Source organism: Onychomys torridus, chromosome 7 (assembly GCF_903995425.1).
Source record: "Onychomys torridus chromosome 7, mOncTor1.1, whole genome shotgun sequence".
NCBI classification, from domain to species: Eukaryota; Metazoa; Chordata; class Mammalia; order Rodentia; family Cricetidae; genus Onychomys; species Onychomys torridus.
Window position 1 is genome coordinate 115,251,488 of NC_050449.1, and position 19,785 is coordinate 115,271,272.

The following is a 19,785-nucleotide window of genomic DNA, read 5'->3' on the forward strand; positions in this document are numbered from 1 at the left end:
ACACTGTCTTAGTCAGTGTTCTATTGCTATGAAGAGACACCATGAACAAAACAACTCTTACAAAAGAAAGCATTTAATGGGGGCTTGCTTACATTAATTAGTCCATTATCATTATGAGCATGGTGGCATGCAGGCAGACATGGTGCTGGAGAAGTAGCTGAGAGTTCTACATCCCGATCTGCAGGCAACAGAAAGAGAAAGAACTGTACCTGACATGGGCTTTTGAAACCTCAGAGCCCACCCTCTGTAACACATTTTCTCCTACAAGGCCACATTTTCTAGTCCTTCTCAAAGAGTGCCACTCCTTAATAACTAAGCATTCAAATATATGAACTGAGCCTCTCTGAGCTATTCTTATTCAAACCACCACAAACACCCTCTTTTGGCCTATAAGGGCAGCAGACATTGCAGGTGATGCACAGACATTTGTAAATTGCCTATACACATAAAAATATATATTTTTTTTAATTTTCAAAGAATAAAGAGTATGCCAGAGTGAAAACTAAAGCAGACAGGAGTGACTGCCACTGTTCAGAAGTCAGTGTTCAGCTGGGCAGTGGTGGCAGCGCACGCCTTTAATCCCAGCACTCAGGAGGCAGAAGCAGGTGGATCTCTGTGAGTTTGAGGCCAGCCTGGGCTACAGAGTAAGTTCCAGGAAAGGCACAAAGCTACACAGAGAAACCCTGTCTCAAAAAACCAAAAAACAAAACAAAACAAAAGTCCGTGATCACTGCTTGTTTGTAATGCTCTTCTACTTCTAGATTTCAGATTTCCAGCAAGACATTCTGTCCTACAGCTGAAGAATCCTGAAACATGTGAAATATTTAAAAGAGAAAAAAATATGGGGGTAAGTCCCCTCTCCTAAAATATAAGAATCTTGTAAATTATAAACCATACTTAGGAAAATACAAGCAGAAGGACCCAGTCCCTTTTAAACAATTGCAAACACACGGATTTTGTGTGGGGATTAGGAATAAGCAGTAGAGAGTAAACACTGACTTAGAGGACGTTCACCAGTGACAGGCTTGAAGCATATGAAAAGGAGTCTTTGAAGCTGAGAGGTCAGAGAAGGAGCAGGTGTCAGCTGTGGAGATGTCTGCTGTATAAAGTTCAGGTTATCATTTCTCTCCTCTTGTTAGTCAGAAGAACCAAGGAGAGTTTTGTTTCTAATAAACACATCTGAAATGCAATGTGTTCTATGGTATAGCTAGAATGTGTTCTGTGGTATAGCTAGAATGTGTTCTGTGGTATAGCTAGAATGTGTTCTGTGGTGTAGCTAGAATATGTTCTGTGGTATAGCTAGCATTCTGTGAAAGAGGAGGTGAGAGCATGAAAGAGGGGACCCTGTGTAAGCTCTTAAAGAAAGATGAGTGGGCAGGGATCCACAAGACAGACGCTTCTGTGATTCCCAGTAAGTTTTGCTGTGAGCCTAAAATTGTCCTAAAAACAAGTCTTTAAAAATGTGAAGCAAGCCAGGAATGGTAGTGCATAACTTTAATCCTGGCACTCTGGAGGCAGAGGCAGGAAGATCTCTGTGAGTTCAAGGCCAACCTGGTCTACACAGTGAGTTCCAGGCCAGCCAAGGCTACATAGTGAGACCCTGACTCAAGGAAAAAAAAAAAAGAAGAGTCTTTTATATGAAAAGTTGATAAAAGTCACGGGTAAATCATTCTGAACTAGTTATTATGTTAAAGCATTGGAATACTCAGACGTGTCCTTACTTGACTATGTTTTATGATTAACATGGAAAAGGTTTTTTCTAATCTTCTAGGTGTTCCAGAAGCCCTTAGGGTTGGTGATACCCTATAGATACTGCAAATTTCATTTTAATACATTACGTGGCTGTGAGAGAGCACAATGCAAATTTGTCCATGTGCCTGAGCAGGGAGATGAAAAGGTAAAGCCCTGTGTGAGGTGGAGATGGTCTTATTACATGCATTTCATTTGATTTTCATAATGCTCTGATAGCACAAAGTTTATGCTTTATATGAATTGTATATGTAAGTCTATACAAAGTCTTGCTGTGTTTCTCAGGCTGATCTCAAATCTCTGGTGCCTCAACCTCCCAAGAAGCCCAGACTAAAAGTGCATACCATAGCACCTGGTTTACCCACTTTGGCTTAATATTTTTGACATCTAGTTGTTAATGTTTCTTTCTCCTTACTGTGTAATAGTTAATATTCTATTCTACATGTAAACAGCTGTTACATATAACTCTGGGGGAAAGGTATCCTGACTGTTCAGGGAGTCAGGTGACACCATGAGGAGCTCTGGGGGCTGGAGCTGCAGTGGGACAGCTCAGCTCTGGCGGAAAAGGTACCCTGGCTGTTTGGGGAAGTCAGGCAATACCTGGAGTTGGGGTGTAGTGGGGGATGGTCTCCCCACAGGATATAGCAGTCCTGCTCCTCTCCTGGAGAGCCACCACAGCTGAGATTTACTCAACCCCCACTCTAGGGGGCTTCCCAGCAGAGCTTGGCTTCTTCTCTGGCCCAAGATGTTGCTGCTTTTGCTTCACTCTGCTAAAGTGAAAACCCTGCAGAAATGTAGCAATCTCCTCCCGCTCAGGCAAAGAGTTACTTTTCCTGCTTCACTGTGCTCTGTCCCCTAAGGAACATCTCTGCAAAGTTTTTTCTGCTCAATCCCCTAAGGGACATCTTAGCAAGGTTCTTCTTCTTTGTGCCAGTGAATAAGGATCTTCACACACTCTTTTGAGAAAGATTTATTTGGGAAGGAGGAGTCCAGGAGAGTGGCTGCCTCTGCCAGGGTGGGAAAGAATAGCCACCAGCTGAACAGGTGGGGTGGTTTATATAGGATCTCTTGGGTGCAGAGTTTCTCCAGGGAGATTTTCTGTCCAGGGATTGGTTAGTTTTTTTCTGCTCAGAAATTGGTTAGTTTTGTTGGTCAGGGGCAGAGATGGCCCTGATTTCAGAACCAAACTGTTTCTTTCACTGGCCTTTCTTAACTTTTTGGTTCTAATTCTAAGACCAGGGCATATTTCTTTCACTGGCTCTGATTCTAGGGACAAAGTGTGTTTCTTTGGTACTGGTTTCAGAGTCAGGGCATGTTACTTTGGTTCTGGGTTTGGGGATAAAATGTTTCTTTCACTGGCTCTGGGCTCTAGGTCAGGGTGGGTTTCTTTAGCTAGCCCCTTCTCCCTGCAGGACAAGTTTATCAAAATTAACTATTAGTGAACATTAAGTTGATGGACATTTACATTGTTTCCCTGTTTGGATAACACAACAGTGATACTCTTGACATTCTTTTTTGTCTCCTGGCAAACGTGGTTATAGGCCACAGGGACTGCATATGTTCAGTCCTTGTGGACACTGTGGAAAAGTTCTGAAGTGGCTATTCCAGGTCACACTCAAAACAGCGTCAGAGCATTCTGGCTGCATTCCACCCTTGCCAGCTCTTGGTGTCGTCACAGTCATGGTGACCATTTAGCCAGACATGGTGGTACACACCTAAAATTCCAGAACTTGGGAGGTAGAGGCAGAAGGATCAGTCTAGTATACATTTCAAGCCTGTGAATTAACTTGAATATTAACTTTTGTGTGTCTGTGTGTGTGTGTGTGTGTGTGTGTGTGTGTGTGTGTAGATGAGGACCGAACCCAGGGCCTTGCGCTTACTAGGCAAGCACTCTACCACTGAGCTAAATTCCCAACCTCAGAATATTAACTTTTATTTTAAGCTCTATACTCATAACTTTTTGTTTTCTTATAAAACATATAAAGGTGATTTAATGTTTTATGACTTTTGTAGATCTGCATGGATGTTTTTAAGAAATACACGAATCTCAATGAGCAGCGTTTACTACAGCGAGCAGGTATGGAATAACTGAATGATAGTTACAGATTCCTGGAAGTGGCTTCACACATGTGCTGTGTGTCAGCAAGTGTTAAAGTTAGTCCAGAAAGGTAAATGTGCTTGCTGTGAAAACCTAGCAGCCTGAGTTTGATCCCTGTATCCCACCGAAGTGTGGAAGGAGCCAAATCCACGGAGTTGTCCTCTACCTTCCACACTCACACCCACACAGATGCATCATGCATATACATACACAATAATTTTTAATTAAAAAATAAACTTAAAATTTATTTTCAAACTAAGTATGAAAACTGAATGTCTTGCCTAAGATCGGCTCTATTGGCATTAGAATTATTAAAAATAAAATCTATGTCTGACTAACAGTGTAACACCCTTATGTACTAACATTTCTTGACTTAGAAATTTCATTTACATATGTAAAAGAGAAAGCATCTTGCTCATCAGCCATTAGCTCTCTATGCAAGCAAGGCTCCTTTAGATCCTGAATCTTCCCTCTTTATTCTTTTTTTTTTTCTTCACATTTCCCCTCATTGCCAGGGCAGCATCCTGTCAAGTTCTGTACAGCTCCATCATGAGGCCTGTGCCATGCCTCCTTCCTGCTGGCACCATGCTATCTGTCTAGGGTACTCTCCCATCATTTCTCTTCCCATGACAAATAGCTGGGTAGCCTTCAAGGTCCTATCCTTACCAAGAGGATTGCCTTCTCTGTTAGCCCTTGTCTGAGTCCATAGCTTCACCCTATTCCTCACCTCCATCTCCTCACAGTGCTGGATTATGAGCCCTAACAGGATAAGAACCAAAGTTTATATCCATTTGTTCCCTGACACAGCCACTAAAGCCCCGCAGCATAGTAGTAATAGAGCATTACAACTCCATATTCATTGTCTTTGGTCTCATTCCTCTGTAAACATCCAGGGCCCTCATGTCTAATAAAGAAGTTGGTTAGTTAGAGGCAATAGGATCCAATATGGGGATGTACTTATGATCCAGGGACTGTGACAGCCAAGAAGTTAGATGGGATTAAATGTAGGTGAGTTTCCAAGTTTCAGAAACAATTCTAAAGCCTGTGAAAAGAGAAGGATGTTGTTTGAATCTTAGATGGTCTTTTAATTAAAAAAACAAAAACAAAAGAAAAAAAAACCAGACCAGATATCAGGGTAGAAGCTGAAAGATTGAAAGATCAGAGAAGCAGAACAACCAGCCACTAGTTCTTACCTCTACAAAATCCTCAGTCTCTTTAGAGTGAGTTCCTGTTTTCTCATGCCTTATATACCTTTCTCTGCCCTGCTCTCACTTCCTGAGATTAAAGGCATGTTTGTGCTTCCCAGTACTGGGATTAAAGGTGTGTGCCACCACTGCCTGGCTCTGTTTCCAGTGTAGCTTGAACTCATAGAGATCCAAAAGGATCTCTGCCTCCCAAGTTACAGGATTAAGGGTGTGTGCCATCACTGTCTGGCTTCTATGTCTAATCTAGTGGCTGACTTTGTCCTCTGATCTGCTGGCTTTATTGGGGTACACAATATATAACCACAAAGGACATGGTGGGAACTATGGGAAACTCCTCAGATGTAAAAAACTATGTAAGCATCAGTGGCCATGAGGAAAACATATGAATTCAGTTGGGGTATGTGTGTGAGTCCGTCTGTGTCTGTGTCTTACAATGTATCACTTCAAGGTAAATTGCCAGGGACTTGGAGAGATGGTTCAGTGCTTAAGAGTATGCACTGCCCTTGCAAAGGTCCAGAATTTGGTTCCCAGCACTCACAGTGGGCAGGTGACAACTGCCTGTAACTTCAGCTCCTGGTGATCCAATGCACTCTTCTGGCCTCTTCAAATATTTCACTCATACGCACAAACCCATACACAAACATACATGTACACATAATTAAAAATAAAATGGGATGGGCCATTAATGCACACACCTTTAATCCCAGCACTTGGGAGGCAGGTGGATCTCTGTGAGTTCGAGGCCAACCTGGTCTACCGAGCAAATTCCAGGACAGCCAGAGCTATGTAGACAAACCTTATTTACCACATGCTATTTTTAAACCTGCTTAATATTAACTTTTCAGTTTTGCTGCAATTTTTGATTACCTAGTGACTTCCACAGTATTGGGTAATTCAGAGAGTAATGAGCATTTGTGGTTGAAATAACATAAAACTAAAAGTGATTTTTACTAAGGCAGTTTTGGCTAAAATGTGAAAATTTGGACTAGGAAATTTTGGAATGGGAAAAAGATGATAAGGTTATCTCAGTTAATTTTAGTAAAATTAATGTGGAAAAGTGAAAATAGCTTAAGTGTAATACGGAAAATAGGTTAAGGAGCTGATGGGCAGAGCCCTGTGGGAGTCAGGCTCTGAGGAGGAGTGCATTAAGACCATGTGGCCTTCATACTGTGCAGACCGATGCTGAGCGTGCTTGCTTGACTTCTGATGTCACTACCATTTTGACTTTTTGCTTTCATTTTCATCAGTGATTTCTGGCATTTCTGGTCCCTTTCAAGGAATGAATTTATATAATATCTTTACAGAAAATCCATCTATTTTTTTGTCTTAAGAGCAGCAAATGACTAATTTTATTTTTCATTTTCAGCACACATATTTCTGGAGTACTACAGAAAGTTTCCCCCAGGGATACACTTCAGTTTACAAGTGCTAAATGACCTTCTGGTTTCTTTACTCAAGCATTGTTTACTGAAAGAAGTCTTTCAGATAGTGAAGCTCAGCGTTATGGCTAGAATGCTGGTGAGTAACCTGAAGTGCGCCAGCACCAACTCTGCTGACCTCGTCGTTGTGTGTGGAGTCAGCACTAAGTTTCTGCCTGTCACATACTCCGCAGAGAACACATTTTCAGTGTAATGAAGTTGAGAAATTTAAGGTGCACCAAAGACATGGAAGTAAGTGCTGTTCTTGTTTGTTTCTTTTATCCAGCCAGCTCTGAAAATATTACTAAAAATATTTGAGTATGTGGCAGCTATGAAGTTAAGGAGTGCTGTGCCTGCTTTAGTTGAGATTTTTTGCAAGGTATGATTTTTAATCTCTTTTATTCTCTAATAGGGAATAACAAAAAGAGACTGTTTCCACATAATTATTTATCTGTCTTTTATTCATGTTCTACTTGATAAAGAACTCATAAATGTTATCTTTTTCTCCTGAAATAGCTCAGAAGAGTATTCCAGCGATTGACTTCCCCTTAAATATTCTACATATTCAGATGACTGCTTTCTTACTGTAAATTATCTTCATCTCTATTTCTTAATTATAGCTAAAAGAACTCTTTCTCAGAAATATTTAAGGTCACAATAAAAACAAATCAGTATATAAATAGAAAATTGTAACTAAAATAAAGTAGTTAGAAATTGGTTTTAAAATGTGGCATTAAGCAAAATGAGGAATAAGAACTTTTTAATGCTCTCTAAAAACACACATTAAAATTTTAACATGTGTGTATGTATGTGCACATGTGGAAACTAGAGGTCAGCATCACTTTACGCCTTATTTTTTGAGACAAGGTCTCACACCAGGACCTGGGGCTCACCTGGTTAGGCCAGACTGCCTAGACATCAAGACCCAAGGAATTCTGCGTCTACCTCCCTAGCACTGAGATTATGGGTATATGCTGTGCCCAACTTTTTACATGGGTGCCAGGGATTCAAACGCAGGTCCTCATGCTGTGTAGCAAGCATTTTACCAGCTGAGTTATATTTTCCAACCCCCAAAGTTTAACTTTTGTTGAATGCTTCAAAATACCTGACACACTCCAACCAGCACTGGATAAAAACAGGTATGGTGGCTATAATCCTAGCCCTCCAAAGGTGGAGGCAGGGGAAGCAGAAGGAGTGAGTTTGAGGCCAGCCTGGGCAACATGAGTCTCAACTACAGCACTATAGAGAACCAGAGACTGTCTAACAAAGACAGTGATTTGGGTTACCTTGGGGGTGTTCTGCAGAGGTTGTTGGTTCCACAGTTAGTATGGAGCCATTATTCCTAAGAGTTGCTCAATGCAGTATCAGTATCCCTGTAAAGACTTTTTCAGGGTCCAGCAATGGCAGTGTCATGTTTCCTTAGATGTCTTTGCTCCTGATACCAGCAGTATAATGTACCCCATCCAATTAACCTACAGACCATGGAGAAAACAGAAATTCAGAGTTTATTTTATGTCCATAAATAGGCTGTTAACCGAGTTTGTCAAGAAGTAATTTATACTTATGCTGGTATTTGAACACTTTTTAAGGATAGATTTCTTTTTTCTTTTTTGAGATAGGGTCTTATATAGCTCTGACTGCCTGGAACTCCCCATGTAGACCAGGGTAGCCTCAAACTGACAGATTAAAGATGTGGGCCACCACAACCATTTTCAGGGTGGATTTTAAGGGAACCAGTTACTAGGGAGCTAGTTTGTCCTTTCATGGGTTTAGTTTATGGCTGGCTCTGTCCCATCACAGTGAGGATGTTTGAGATGTTACAGAGAACAGGAAACCCTCATGGTGCTTGTGTCTTCTGTCATGAAGTTCAGTGGGTTGAGGGGGCTGTTTCCCTTTCTAAGAATAAAATTGACCATGCTTCACATCCAGAGGAGCTAACAGAAATAGTTCAGGAACTTGAGTTTGTAACAGGCAGGAAGTAGTTATTTGTAGTTTTTCACCAAAACAGTTTCCAGTTTGTTTAATCAGTCAGCTTAGAAAGGAAGTTTCTAGGACTTGCTCAAAATCCACCGTCAAATTTAAGGTGGTTTTCCTTTTTTTTATTTATTTATTTTATAATTTAATTTAATTTTACATGTCAGCCACAGATTCCCGTCCTCCCTCCCCACTCCCGCCCTCCCCCCAGCCCATCCCCCATTCCCATCTCATCCAGGGCAAGGACTCCCCTGGGGATTCAGCTCAGCCTGGTAGATTCAATGGAGGCAGGTTCGCCCAGGCTGAGCAAAGTGTCCCTGCATAGGCCCCAGGTTCCAAACAGCCAGCTCATGGGCGAGGGGACAGGTCCTGGTCCCATTGCCTGGGGGCCTCCCAAACCATTCAAGTTAATCAACTGCCTCACTTATCCAGAGGTTTTTCTACAAGTCGAAGATAGGAGATCCCCAGTGACTTTTTCCTCTTCCCTTTACTAAGAGAAACGCTGTCTCACTTCAGCTTTAAGTTCTCAAGACCAAGTGGCACCTCACATGAAAGTGTGACTTCTCTACCCTCACTGCTGTTTTGTTACCCTGTCTGTTAGGGTTTCTCTGCTGTGATAGGACACTGGGGAGGAGAGCGTTTGTTCCAGAAGCCTTCATGAAGGGACATCAGGGCAGAAACTTGGGAGTCAGGAACTGGCGCAAAAGCCATGGAAACAGCTGCTGACTGGCTGGCTCCTCATGAATGACTTACTCAACCTGACTTTTTATAGAGCCCGGGATCACTTGCCCAGGAGTGGTACCATCCACAATGGGCTGGGCCTGCTCACATTAATCACTAATTAAGAAATGCCCCACAAGCTTGCCTGTAGACCAGTGTTATGGAGGTATTTTCTCAGTTGTCATCCCCTCTTCTCAGATAAGTCTAGTTTGTGTCAAGTTGACAAAACAGACAAACAAATAAATATAACAGGATACCACCCCAATTTTTAATTCCCACTACTCCCTTCAAATGTAGATGAGGGAGGTAAGGCGTACATTCTCTCAAATGTTGAAAACATTTTGAGGAGACTGAGGACAGTGCTCAGTAGGTAAAAAGTACTTGCCATGCAAGCACAAGGATCTGAATTCAGATCCCCAGAATGTACCTTAAAGAGCTGGATGCAGTATTGAGTCTGTAGTCCTTTCACTGTTGAAGCGGGAGGCAGGGACAGGAGAACAGCCCAGAAGCCAATGGGGCAGCTCGCCTAGAGTACACAGATAACAAAAGATACCCTGTCTCAAACAAGGTAGGAGATGAATTTTACAGTCAAAAGTTGTCTGCTAACCACATGCACCCATGGCAGGTGTGCTCCCACAACCACACTTCTTGCACATGTACCACACATACCACACACAAAATAAATAGTAAAGTGATAAGTAGTTTCTCAATAGGAGAATATGACCACAGAAGACTTTTAGGAAGTATTATTCATACACCTTCAGCTGAATCAGTCTCCCAGTCCTACAGGGGCACCCCATGGCCTAGTCACAGGATCTTTAGCAGAAACCACCATAACCTCTCAGGATAATAACTGGATGTCTGTCTCCTGTTCATCCATTCTCATACTGGAGGTATCAGATATTTCATTAGCACTCTCCATTCAAGCTGAATGGTACATGAAAAGGACAGGAAATGAGGCATGTCAGAATTAAATATATGACTGTATGGACAGTCAGTTACCTATGTTGTTAATTTATTAAGTAAAGACCAGTTCTTCCATGGCAAGGGCCAGGGGTGAAGCTCAGGATAGACTTCTCAGAATTTACCATCAGGCATGAGACGTCAATACCAGAGCTACACTGGGACAGACAGTGCCAGATAAGAGCTATACAACAAAATAGTCTTGGAGAATGGGAAGAAAATTCAGTTTTTATATTCAAAAATATTGTTCCCATGTTTGTTTTAAATTTTAAGGTATCTTTCTATGGTTCTCAAACACTTGAAGAAATTATACTTTCAAATTGAACTTTGCTAATAAGTTTTGATTCCCCTGTCCCCATGTTTTACTCCATCTGTCACTGTCTTGGTTATTTCTCACACATTGACTTACCAATTATTTCATATTTTACAAGAATAATTACTATTTCTCCTGCAGTTCATTGATGCTGGGATGGTGCCTGACTCAGAGCATTTGAACTATATTGTCAAGCTTTTGTACCAAACACAGGCATCCCAACAAGACATAGCTGCAGTTCTAGAAGCCAAATCCAGGTAAGATGGAGACTGATCAGGTCCACATCTTGGTGGGGACCAGAGAAGTGAAGGCAGAGCTCTTTTCAACACTCCTACCTCAGGAGTGAGTTTGTCCCTGTCACAAGCCCCTTCCTGCCTCTGTCCACAGCTGACCTTTATCAACCTCCACTTGGTTCCTCATTTAACCTTAATGTCCACAAAGGGCAAAGGAGCTTCTCTTAGCTCATGTTTTACTACATACTTAATTGCACTTAATACCTTTAATGTGCATGCAAATTACTTTTTTTTTTTTCCTCCCTGGATCACTTCCTTTTAGCTTGGTGCTCTCAGTTCTCCCTCATTCACTATGTCTACTCAGTTTATGAGGCCCCAACCACTTATTTACTCTCTGAATATACTGCTGTAGGACTGGAGTGTCCCTCCTTGGGAGAGCACTTGCCTGACATGTACAGGGTCCTAGGTTCCATTTCTAGCCATGTAAACAGCAAACAGCTACTACTGCAATATATCTACATTGAGAAAAGGGAAAGCAAATTTTGTTGGGGTTGGAGAGATAGTAAAGTACTTGCCACATGAGTGTGAGGACTTGTGTTCAATCTCTAACATCCATATAAAAACTGGTCATAGATACTTGTAATCCCAGCGCTGGGGAGTCAGAGACAGGTAATCCCTGGGGTCAGCTGAATAGCTAGCCTTGCTTGCTTAGTGAGTTCTGGGTTTAGTGAGAGACCTTAGGTCAAAAACCAGGGTGGATTGTGCTGTGCCCTTGCTTGGCCTCAGGAATTTGAACATGACTAGGTGGTAAGAGAATGAAGAAAAGACAGACAGAAATATCTTGGATCAGTGGTCTGGGCTCTTTGCTAGAGAAACCTCAGCATACCAGAAACTCAGCATATTTATTGTATAGTGTTCTTATATACATCTTAACAAGAAGGTACATTATTATACACAGATTAACATGGAGGCAGGGTTTATGGTATACAGCTGGTTCAAGGAGGCAGGCTTAACTAATCTCAGTAGGAGCAGTCTCTGTAAGGAGAAGTTGCTGTAAGGAGAAGTCTTCAGGTGTAAACATCCCAGGGGAGAAAGGTATGGTAGACATTTTCTGTACACACTACCAACATCCACACATGGACATGAAGGGAAGGTTTTGCCATTTCCCTCTGAACCTTGCCCTGAGGAAAAGGCTTTGCCATTCCTCCATGGGTCTGAGGCTGTAGGCTTCCTCTGCTGCCTAGCAGGGCAGAGCCTGAGGAATAACAACTGAGGTGGACCTCTGCACACCACCTCTCACCCCCCACCTCTCACCCCCACACACAGTTGTTTAAAAGAAAAAGGTATAGACACAAATTGTAAATATTAGGAATGAGGGGGTCAGTGCAGATCCTCCCACCACTGAAAAAATTGCTGTGAATATCCACTGTGTATGAACTCAGCAATGAAGATGAAATGGAATGATTTCTAGATCTGAATAGTTGTATAAATTATAGGGAAAATCTAGTCCACAATTTAAAAGCTTCTAAAAAAGGCATCCCAAGGACCAGTTTTTTTTTCTTGAGAAGAATACTCATTTTTAAAAGATGAGACTGAATGAGTTTACACATAATTACAGAAAATAGAAAAGGAGAGAATAATATTTATTGGACTTTTTTTTCTTTTTGTGATTGGTTTGTTTTGTTTGCACCCAGGTTGTCTTTTATGTAGTCAGGGCTAGACCTGAATTCCTAATCCTGCTTCTATCTCCCAATTGGTAGGATGTGCCACTATGCTTAGCTTATCAAGAATTTTGAGGCAGATATTACCCTTATACAAAAAACAAAATGGGCCCATCATGGTGGCACATACCTTTAATCCCATCACTCAGGAAGCAAAGGCAGATGGATCTCTGTGAGTTTGAGGCCAGTGTGACCTGTATAATGAGTTCCAGAACAGCCAAGGCTACATAGTGAGACCCTGTCTCAAAAAGTAAAAATTAAAAATCAAAGTGTATAGAAGAAATCAAGAGATTTTTTAAGAGCTATAAACCAGTATCTTTCATAAGCTTAATGTAAAATCCCTCAACAGATTAGAAATGAAGGACAAATTCTTTATCTTTGTAAAGAGTGTTGTGACAAACCAACAGACATACTTGAACAAAGACTGAAGGTTTTTCTTCAAGATTGAAAGCAAAGCAAGACTATGCCCATATTTCCATCAAGATTATTTGCCCGTATCTTCTAGCCAGTGTAATAAAAAGTGAAAATTTGCCAGGCGGTGGTGGTGCACACCTGTAATCTCAGCACTTGGGAGGCAGAGCCAGGCGGATCTCTGTGAGTTCGAGGCCAACCTGGGCTACAAAGTGAGTTCCAGGAAAGGTGCAAAGCTACACAGAGAAACCCTGTCTCGATAAACCAAATAAATAAATAAATAAATGAATGAATGAATGAATGAATAAATAAATAAATAAATAAATAAATAAATAAATAAATAAATAAAAGTGAAAATTAAAGGTTTACAGATTGGAAGTAAAATAATGCCCTGTACTTATAGGTGGCATGAACTCCAAACCTGTGTGACAAAGAACCTACCAAAAACAGCTCTAATGAATGAGTACAGCAAAGCTGCAGAGTAAAGGCCATCCCACAGGTCATCCATGCTCCTAGACAACAGCAGTGAACCTAGGATCCAAAATCTAAAGCAGCACTGTTGACAGTAGCTCAGAAAACTAAATACTAGGTAAAAAGCTCATAGAACATGCTTGGCTTGTATACTGGAAGCCATGACATGTTGAGAGAAATTAAGTAAAGAAGCATACTATTTTTATTAATTGAGAGACTCAAAAAGATACCAGTTCTCCTTAAATGCATCTATTGGTTTAATTGAATTCTAAGCTATGATATTTGTAGAGAGAACAATAATTCATTCTAGCTGGACATGGTGGCGCATATCTATAATACCAGTAGACTATATTACTTAGATATTTTGTAATACTTTGAAGGCTAAAGCCAGGAAATCAGGAGCTGGGGCAAACAAGTTGGCTCAGCACTTGGCACCAAGCTTGATGAGCTGAGTTCAGTATCCAGAATGCATGGTCGAAGGAGAAACTGACTGCGGCAAGTTGTCCTCAGACTGTCACATGTGTGCTGTAGCATAGGACACCACAAAATACACCCATAGACTAAGCACACAAAATAAATAAATGTTTTGTTTTGTTTTTAAATTCAGCTGCAAATAATGTTTTAGGGTGTCTTCTATGCATTTGGTTTTCTCAGGTCTTGTGTATATTTAAACTATAGAACAGACAGGAACACTGGTGACTTAGGGGTGAAATACGCATAATCAACTCTCTTCTGTCATTGAAGGTTACGAGTGAGGCAACTGAAAAAGAACTGGAAGTGTGATTTAGACTCAGCCTTGAGTGAAGTGGAGGTATGACATTTATCTTCAAAGACATTGCTGGGCTCTAAAAACCAGTAACAAAGTATTTGAATAATTAGGAAGAGCTTTAGAAACATCACTGGTAGAGAAAATGCTAAGAGAAGTCTAGTAGTTATTTTTAAAGATTAATATTTGGAAAAGCAAACATCTGAATTTCTAGGACTGTGGGCTGAAGATGGAGCTTGGCAGGAGATCATTTGCCTAGTGTATACAGAGCCCTGGGTTCTAAGGCCACTACCTCCCCCCCCCCACCACATACATAGAAAGTAAATCTAGGGTTGTGAATTATTTTAAATTAATCCTGTTGGTAACTTCCATTTCAAAGTTAACTTGTATCAATCTAGAGCTTAGGAGATGTGTGGCTGTAGTGCAGTGTGGGTGCCTATGGGTCTGAACTGATAAGAGGTAGGACCACAGTGTATTCTCCTGGCATTTGAAATAAGAAATAGGGAGGGATTAGAGAAATGGCGCAGTGGAACTCCTACCACCCATGTCAGGTGGCTCACAACTAAGCTCCATGGGACAGACCCTTCTTGAGACCTCCAAAGGCACCAGCATGCATGTGTGTATACCCACACATAGACACACACATAAAGGGGAGTCTTAAAGATGGCTCTATTCTTCACATCCATTCTGTGCCCCCTCATTGTTGATGTAGTCTTAGTCAGCATGACGTAACCTTGAAACAGCCTTTGCACTACCACAGAAAGCTTTTCTCAGTTTTGGCAGAAAATAGGAGACAATGAGTTTACTGAAATTTCCTTTGTGGGCCCCAAATCTTAAATGACAAAATGATGGTAATAATGTGCTCCCTCTAAAAGCAATAAAGGATGCTCATGCACCTTGGTGACAGGGGTTCTCATGAAGTTCTGTCCTGTCAAGTCCCAGAGCATTTGAGTAACTGGATAATTACAGCATGTCCAGTGCTGTCTGCAATTAACAGACGCTGCTATAGTAAGAAGAGGAACTTCAGTGTTGTGTTGCTGATGCTGCGTATCAGGTTTTCAGTTTGCAGACTTGGTGATTCAGATTTCTGTATATCTTCAGGTGCCTATCTGATAGCATGTGCTTGCAGAAATGGTAGAATTTTTACTTTCTCCCCTCTTCCTCTTCCCCCCTTCCTGACTTCTTTCTTTCCTTGCTTCCTTCTTTCTTTCCATTTTTAACAATTTTAATAGACTTGTAAAGAAAAAGGTGACTGGACCAAATTGGGAAACCTGTACATTAGCATAAAAATGGGCTGTGAAGAATTTGCAGATTTCCAGAGATTCTGTGCTTGTGTTGCTGAAACGCTCACAAGAGATAATAAAGAAGAAAGGCCAGGTGTTCCTTTTTGTGAGTTTGCTGAAACAGGTAAAATGTTACTGTTTTGTTTTGAGAACTATGTGGTTCTTAAATGGAGGATAAGGCTCTTCTCATACAGGGGCTTAGCCAGTGTTGCAAGGTTCAGACAGGCTGAAATCTGTAGATTTTTCCATCTACCTATTAATGTTAGTTTATATTCATAAGGGCAAGAACTGGTTTTTAGTATCAAAGATTTCATAGAACATGAATGTGTTTTCTTTTCATGTAGGTTAATAAAATTATTATAAGCGATATGGGAGCATCCAAATTTTTTATAACACTGATGTTTCTACTATCTACAAATCAAAAACTATTGTATAGCCTTTAAAAATACATTCTCTTTAGATAATATCTCACTGTGCAGCCTGAATTGGCCTTACATTTATAATATTTCTACCCCTGCCTCCCAAGTGCTAGGATTACAGAAGTGAGCAACTACATGGGTCTTGAGATGTTGTTGAAATGTTGCTACTGTGGCCTCTATCAGAGGGTGACATTTCTGTAAAAGGTCAGAGAGTAACTCTCATAGGCTGTACATGCAACCCATATAGTTTCAATTTTTAAACAATTCTTTCAAAATAAATCCATTATTGGGCTGAGCATATTGTCACACACCTTTAATCTCAGCACTAGAAAGCAGAGGCAAGAGGATCTCTCTTGACTTCAACACCAGCCTGGTCTACAGAGTGAGTTTCAGGACAGTCAGGGCTGTAGAGAGACCCTGTCTCAAAAGACAAAACAACAACAAAAACCCACTATTACTTTTAAGGCTGAATTTAGCTTGTGGGACAGTTTGCCAACACTAGGTCTTTAAAGTGATTTCAGTAATTCTGAGTTATGAAGTTACTGTCTCATTTCTTTCCATGTCTGCTTTGTGTTTCAGTTAGCAAAGATCCGCAGTTCAGTGAGGTGGATAAGACTTTGTTGGGGAGGATCGGAATAAGTGCTGTGTACTTCTATCACAGACTGCTGCTGTGGTCCAAGGTATTTCATTATATGCTGGTTTGATTTAGTGCAGAGAATCTTAGTATAAAATTAGGAGCAGAATATGAAGTAATCCTTCAAATCAGAAATTTTCTAACAGTCACTTGAGGCACAACAGAATGTTACCTTAGACTACTTAGTGAGTTCTTAGTTTTCACATTTGTTTCCAAATGCTGAACAGGAGTGATGGGACACCAACTGCTTTTTCAGAATCTAATTACAGGCAATACATAGAAGGTTGTGCTAAAATATATTTATTTTTTCAATTCATAATTTACTTTGACAACTACATAGTGTCTTTATAATCTTGAAAGAGCTCAAAGCATCTTCCTTTTCTATTTATTTTTTTATTCATTTGTTTATTTATTCATTCATGGAGACATAGTCTCTCTATCTGGAATTTAGTATGCAGACCAGGCTGATCTTGAACTCTGCCTCTGCCTCCTGAAGGCTGGGATAAAAGATGTGTGCCCCATGCTCAAAACTCCCTTCTTAAGATAAACCCAAGATGCCCATGATCATCAAAACTCTTTACAAATCACCCTCTTGAATAGGCTGAGACATCATGTGCCACCAATGTTTAACTTTCTTAACTGAGTCCATTATGCAGGTGGTCTGGTGACTGAAGACCATACTGTTCTGTTTTATTTCACTTATTTACTTGTATATGTATACCATGGCATGCATTTGTAGTCAGAGGACAATTTACAAAAATTGGTGCTCTTCTTCCATCATGGAATCCCTGGGATTGAACTCAGGTCATGAGGTTTGTCATCAGAGCCTTTACCCATGGAGCTGTTTCACTAGCCCTCAAAACTACACTGTATTTATATCCTTTAGATTTCTCTGAAGTGATAAACTGAATTGTAGACTAATAAAGTCCACATAGAGGGCATGAAAATGTAATGCAAAGGGTGGAATTAACAAGATGCAACAATTAAGTATGATCACTGTTAAATTAACTATTAAAGTTACTCTGGTCATTTAAGAATTGGATATCTGTGCAATAACATTTAAGTACAGGTTCACTTGTATATATGCAACATTCATGGACTAAAAGAAATTTTTCCACCCAGACTGGTTGAACAGAAAGTGTAGGTTTCTAGATTAATGCTCACTCTGTGGCAGGATGGGTCCCTCTCTGCTGTAGGTCTGGTGGAAGGCCAGTCATAACGTTCATTTCTTGGACATGAGTGCCTGCACACTGGAGGACTGTAGAGCAAAAGCCTCTTTTTGACAATGAGCAGATTTATCTAAAAGTTTAGACTATTCTGATTTATTTGGTTATTATTTTTTAGGTCATTAAGACCTTGGTGAATTTTTCTATCTTAACAAAAATTTAATTGTTGTGCTCAGTGAATTGATTTTTACATTGCCTTACTCACTAGAAGGTGGTTTGGCCTTTGTTTGTTTGTTCTGTTTTGTTTAGGCTCTGTTTTTTTTGAGACATAGTCTCCCTATGTAGACCTGACTGTCCTAGAACTCACTTTGTAGACCAAGCTGGCCTTGAAATCACAGAGACCCCCCCCCCACCTCAGCCTCCTGAGTGTTGTGACTTATAAGCATGCACACCATGCCCAATTAAAGCCTAATCCTTTTTTAATATAAGACAAAATTGTTGAAATCAAGCTAAGAATTATTCCTTGAAAGAAACATTTATTTACTCATATTAAAAGCATTTTCACATCACTATAAAAATCTGGTTGAAAAGAATACAGAAGGCCGGGCGGTGGTGGCGCACGCCTTTAATCCCAGCACTCGGGAGGCAGAGCCAGGTGGATCTCTGTGAGTTCGAGGCCAGCCTGGGCTACCAATGAGCTGCAGGAAAAGCGCAAAGCTACACAGAGAGACCCTGTCTCAAAAAAACAAAAAGAAAAAAAAAAAAGAATACAGAATATTAAGGTTCTATAAACTAAGACTCATGGGCCACATTGTGCCACAGTCTGTTTTTGTATAGCCCACAAGCTCAGAATGTTTTTAACATTTCCTTAGTTTAAAAGATTACGTATGCCAGGTGGTGGTGGTGCATGCCTTTAATCCCAGCACTCGGGAGGCAGAGCCAGGCGGATCTCTGTGAGTTCGAGGCCAGCCTGGTCTACAGAGTGAGATCCAGGAAAGGCACAAAGCTACACAGGGAAACCTTGTCTTGGAGAAAAAAACAAACAAACAAACAAACAAACAAACTCCAAAATAGATAGGGCTGGAGAGATGGCTGAGGTTAAGAGCACTGACTGCTCTTCCAGACGTCCTGAGTTCAATTCCCAGCAACCACATGGTGGCTCACAACCATATGTGTCTCTCTCTCTCTCTGTGTGTGTGTGTGTGTGTGTGTGTGTGTGTGTGTGTGTGTGTGTATATACACATGTGTATCTGGTGCCCTCTTCTGGCCTACAGTCATACAGGCTATATACATAATAAATAAATAAATCTTAAAAAAAAAGATTGTTTATTTCTCTCTCTGTGTGTGTGTGTGTGTGTGTGTGTGTGTGTGTGTGTGTGTGTGTGTGTGTGTATACTTGTGTATACATATGTATATGCTTGCCCATGCTGACACATGTAGAGGCATGGGTTGTTTTATTATTATACCTCCTTATATTTTGAGACAGGGTTTCTCAGTGAAGCTGGAGCTCTCCATTTCAGCTAGACTAGCCAACCAACTTGTGGGATCCTCCTGTACCTGCCTCCTCAGCACTGGGGTTCTAAACTTGAACTACCCTACACAGCTTTTACACAGGTGCTGAGGACCGAGACATGCCTTATACTGCATGTCAAGCAAGCATTTACCAATTAAGCCATCTTCTCAGCCTTGCCTTTTATACACATAGTGCTGAGGAACAAACTTGGGGCTTACATATGGAAGGCGAGCACCTTACCATTGAGTTACACCTCTAACCCTTTATTTCTTGCATTTTTAAAAATATGTGTGAGTATTTTGCCTGAATGTATGTATGTCTACCATGTGTGTGCCTGGTGCTATGGAGTCTAAAAGAGGGCACCAGATCCTTGGAACTGGAGTTATAGGTGGTTATGAGCCACCTATAGGTGCTGGGAACTGAACAGGTCTTTTGTAAGAGCAGCCAGTGCTCATAATCTCCAAGCCATCTCTCCAACTGTGTTTGTTTGTTTGCTTTTATATTTTTAAAGAGCTATGAGTTAAAAACAATAACCAAAAGAATTTCAGCCACCAAATGCAGCCTTCAAAGACTAAAAAGTAGTTATTATTGGGGCACTGAAGAGAGTTCAGTGGTTAAGAGCAGGTACTGCTCATACAGAAGACCCAAGTTTAGTTGCTAGCTAGCATCTAGGAGCTCACAACCTCCTGTAACTCCAGCTACAGGGGACCCGACACCCTTTCCTGGCT

General features: G+C 40.9%; 1 protein-coding gene across 1 annotated transcript in view; it reads left to right on the forward strand.

Annotated features, from left to right (window-relative positions):
• Topaz1 (testis and ovary specific PAZ domain containing 1) overlaps window positions 1-19,785 on the forward strand; it is a 56,981-nt gene that overhangs the window by 27,061 nt on the left and 10,135 nt on the right. Inside the window, exons 7-15 of the mRNA XM_036193042.1 lie at window positions 762-847; window positions 1,772-1,897; window positions 3,763-3,826; window positions 6,419-6,570; window positions 6,757-6,849; window positions 10,582-10,697; window positions 14,021-14,087; window positions 15,275-15,449; window positions 16,324-16,424. Coding sequence (XP_036048935.1) covers window positions 762-847; window positions 1,772-1,897; window positions 3,763-3,826; window positions 6,419-6,570; window positions 6,757-6,849; window positions 10,582-10,697; window positions 14,021-14,087; window positions 15,275-15,449; window positions 16,324-16,424 — 980 coding nt within the window. The remainder of the gene's footprint in view (window positions 1-761; window positions 848-1,771; window positions 1,898-3,762; window positions 3,827-6,418; window positions 6,571-6,756; window positions 6,850-10,581; window positions 10,698-14,020; window positions 14,088-15,274; window positions 15,450-16,323; window positions 16,425-19,785) is intronic.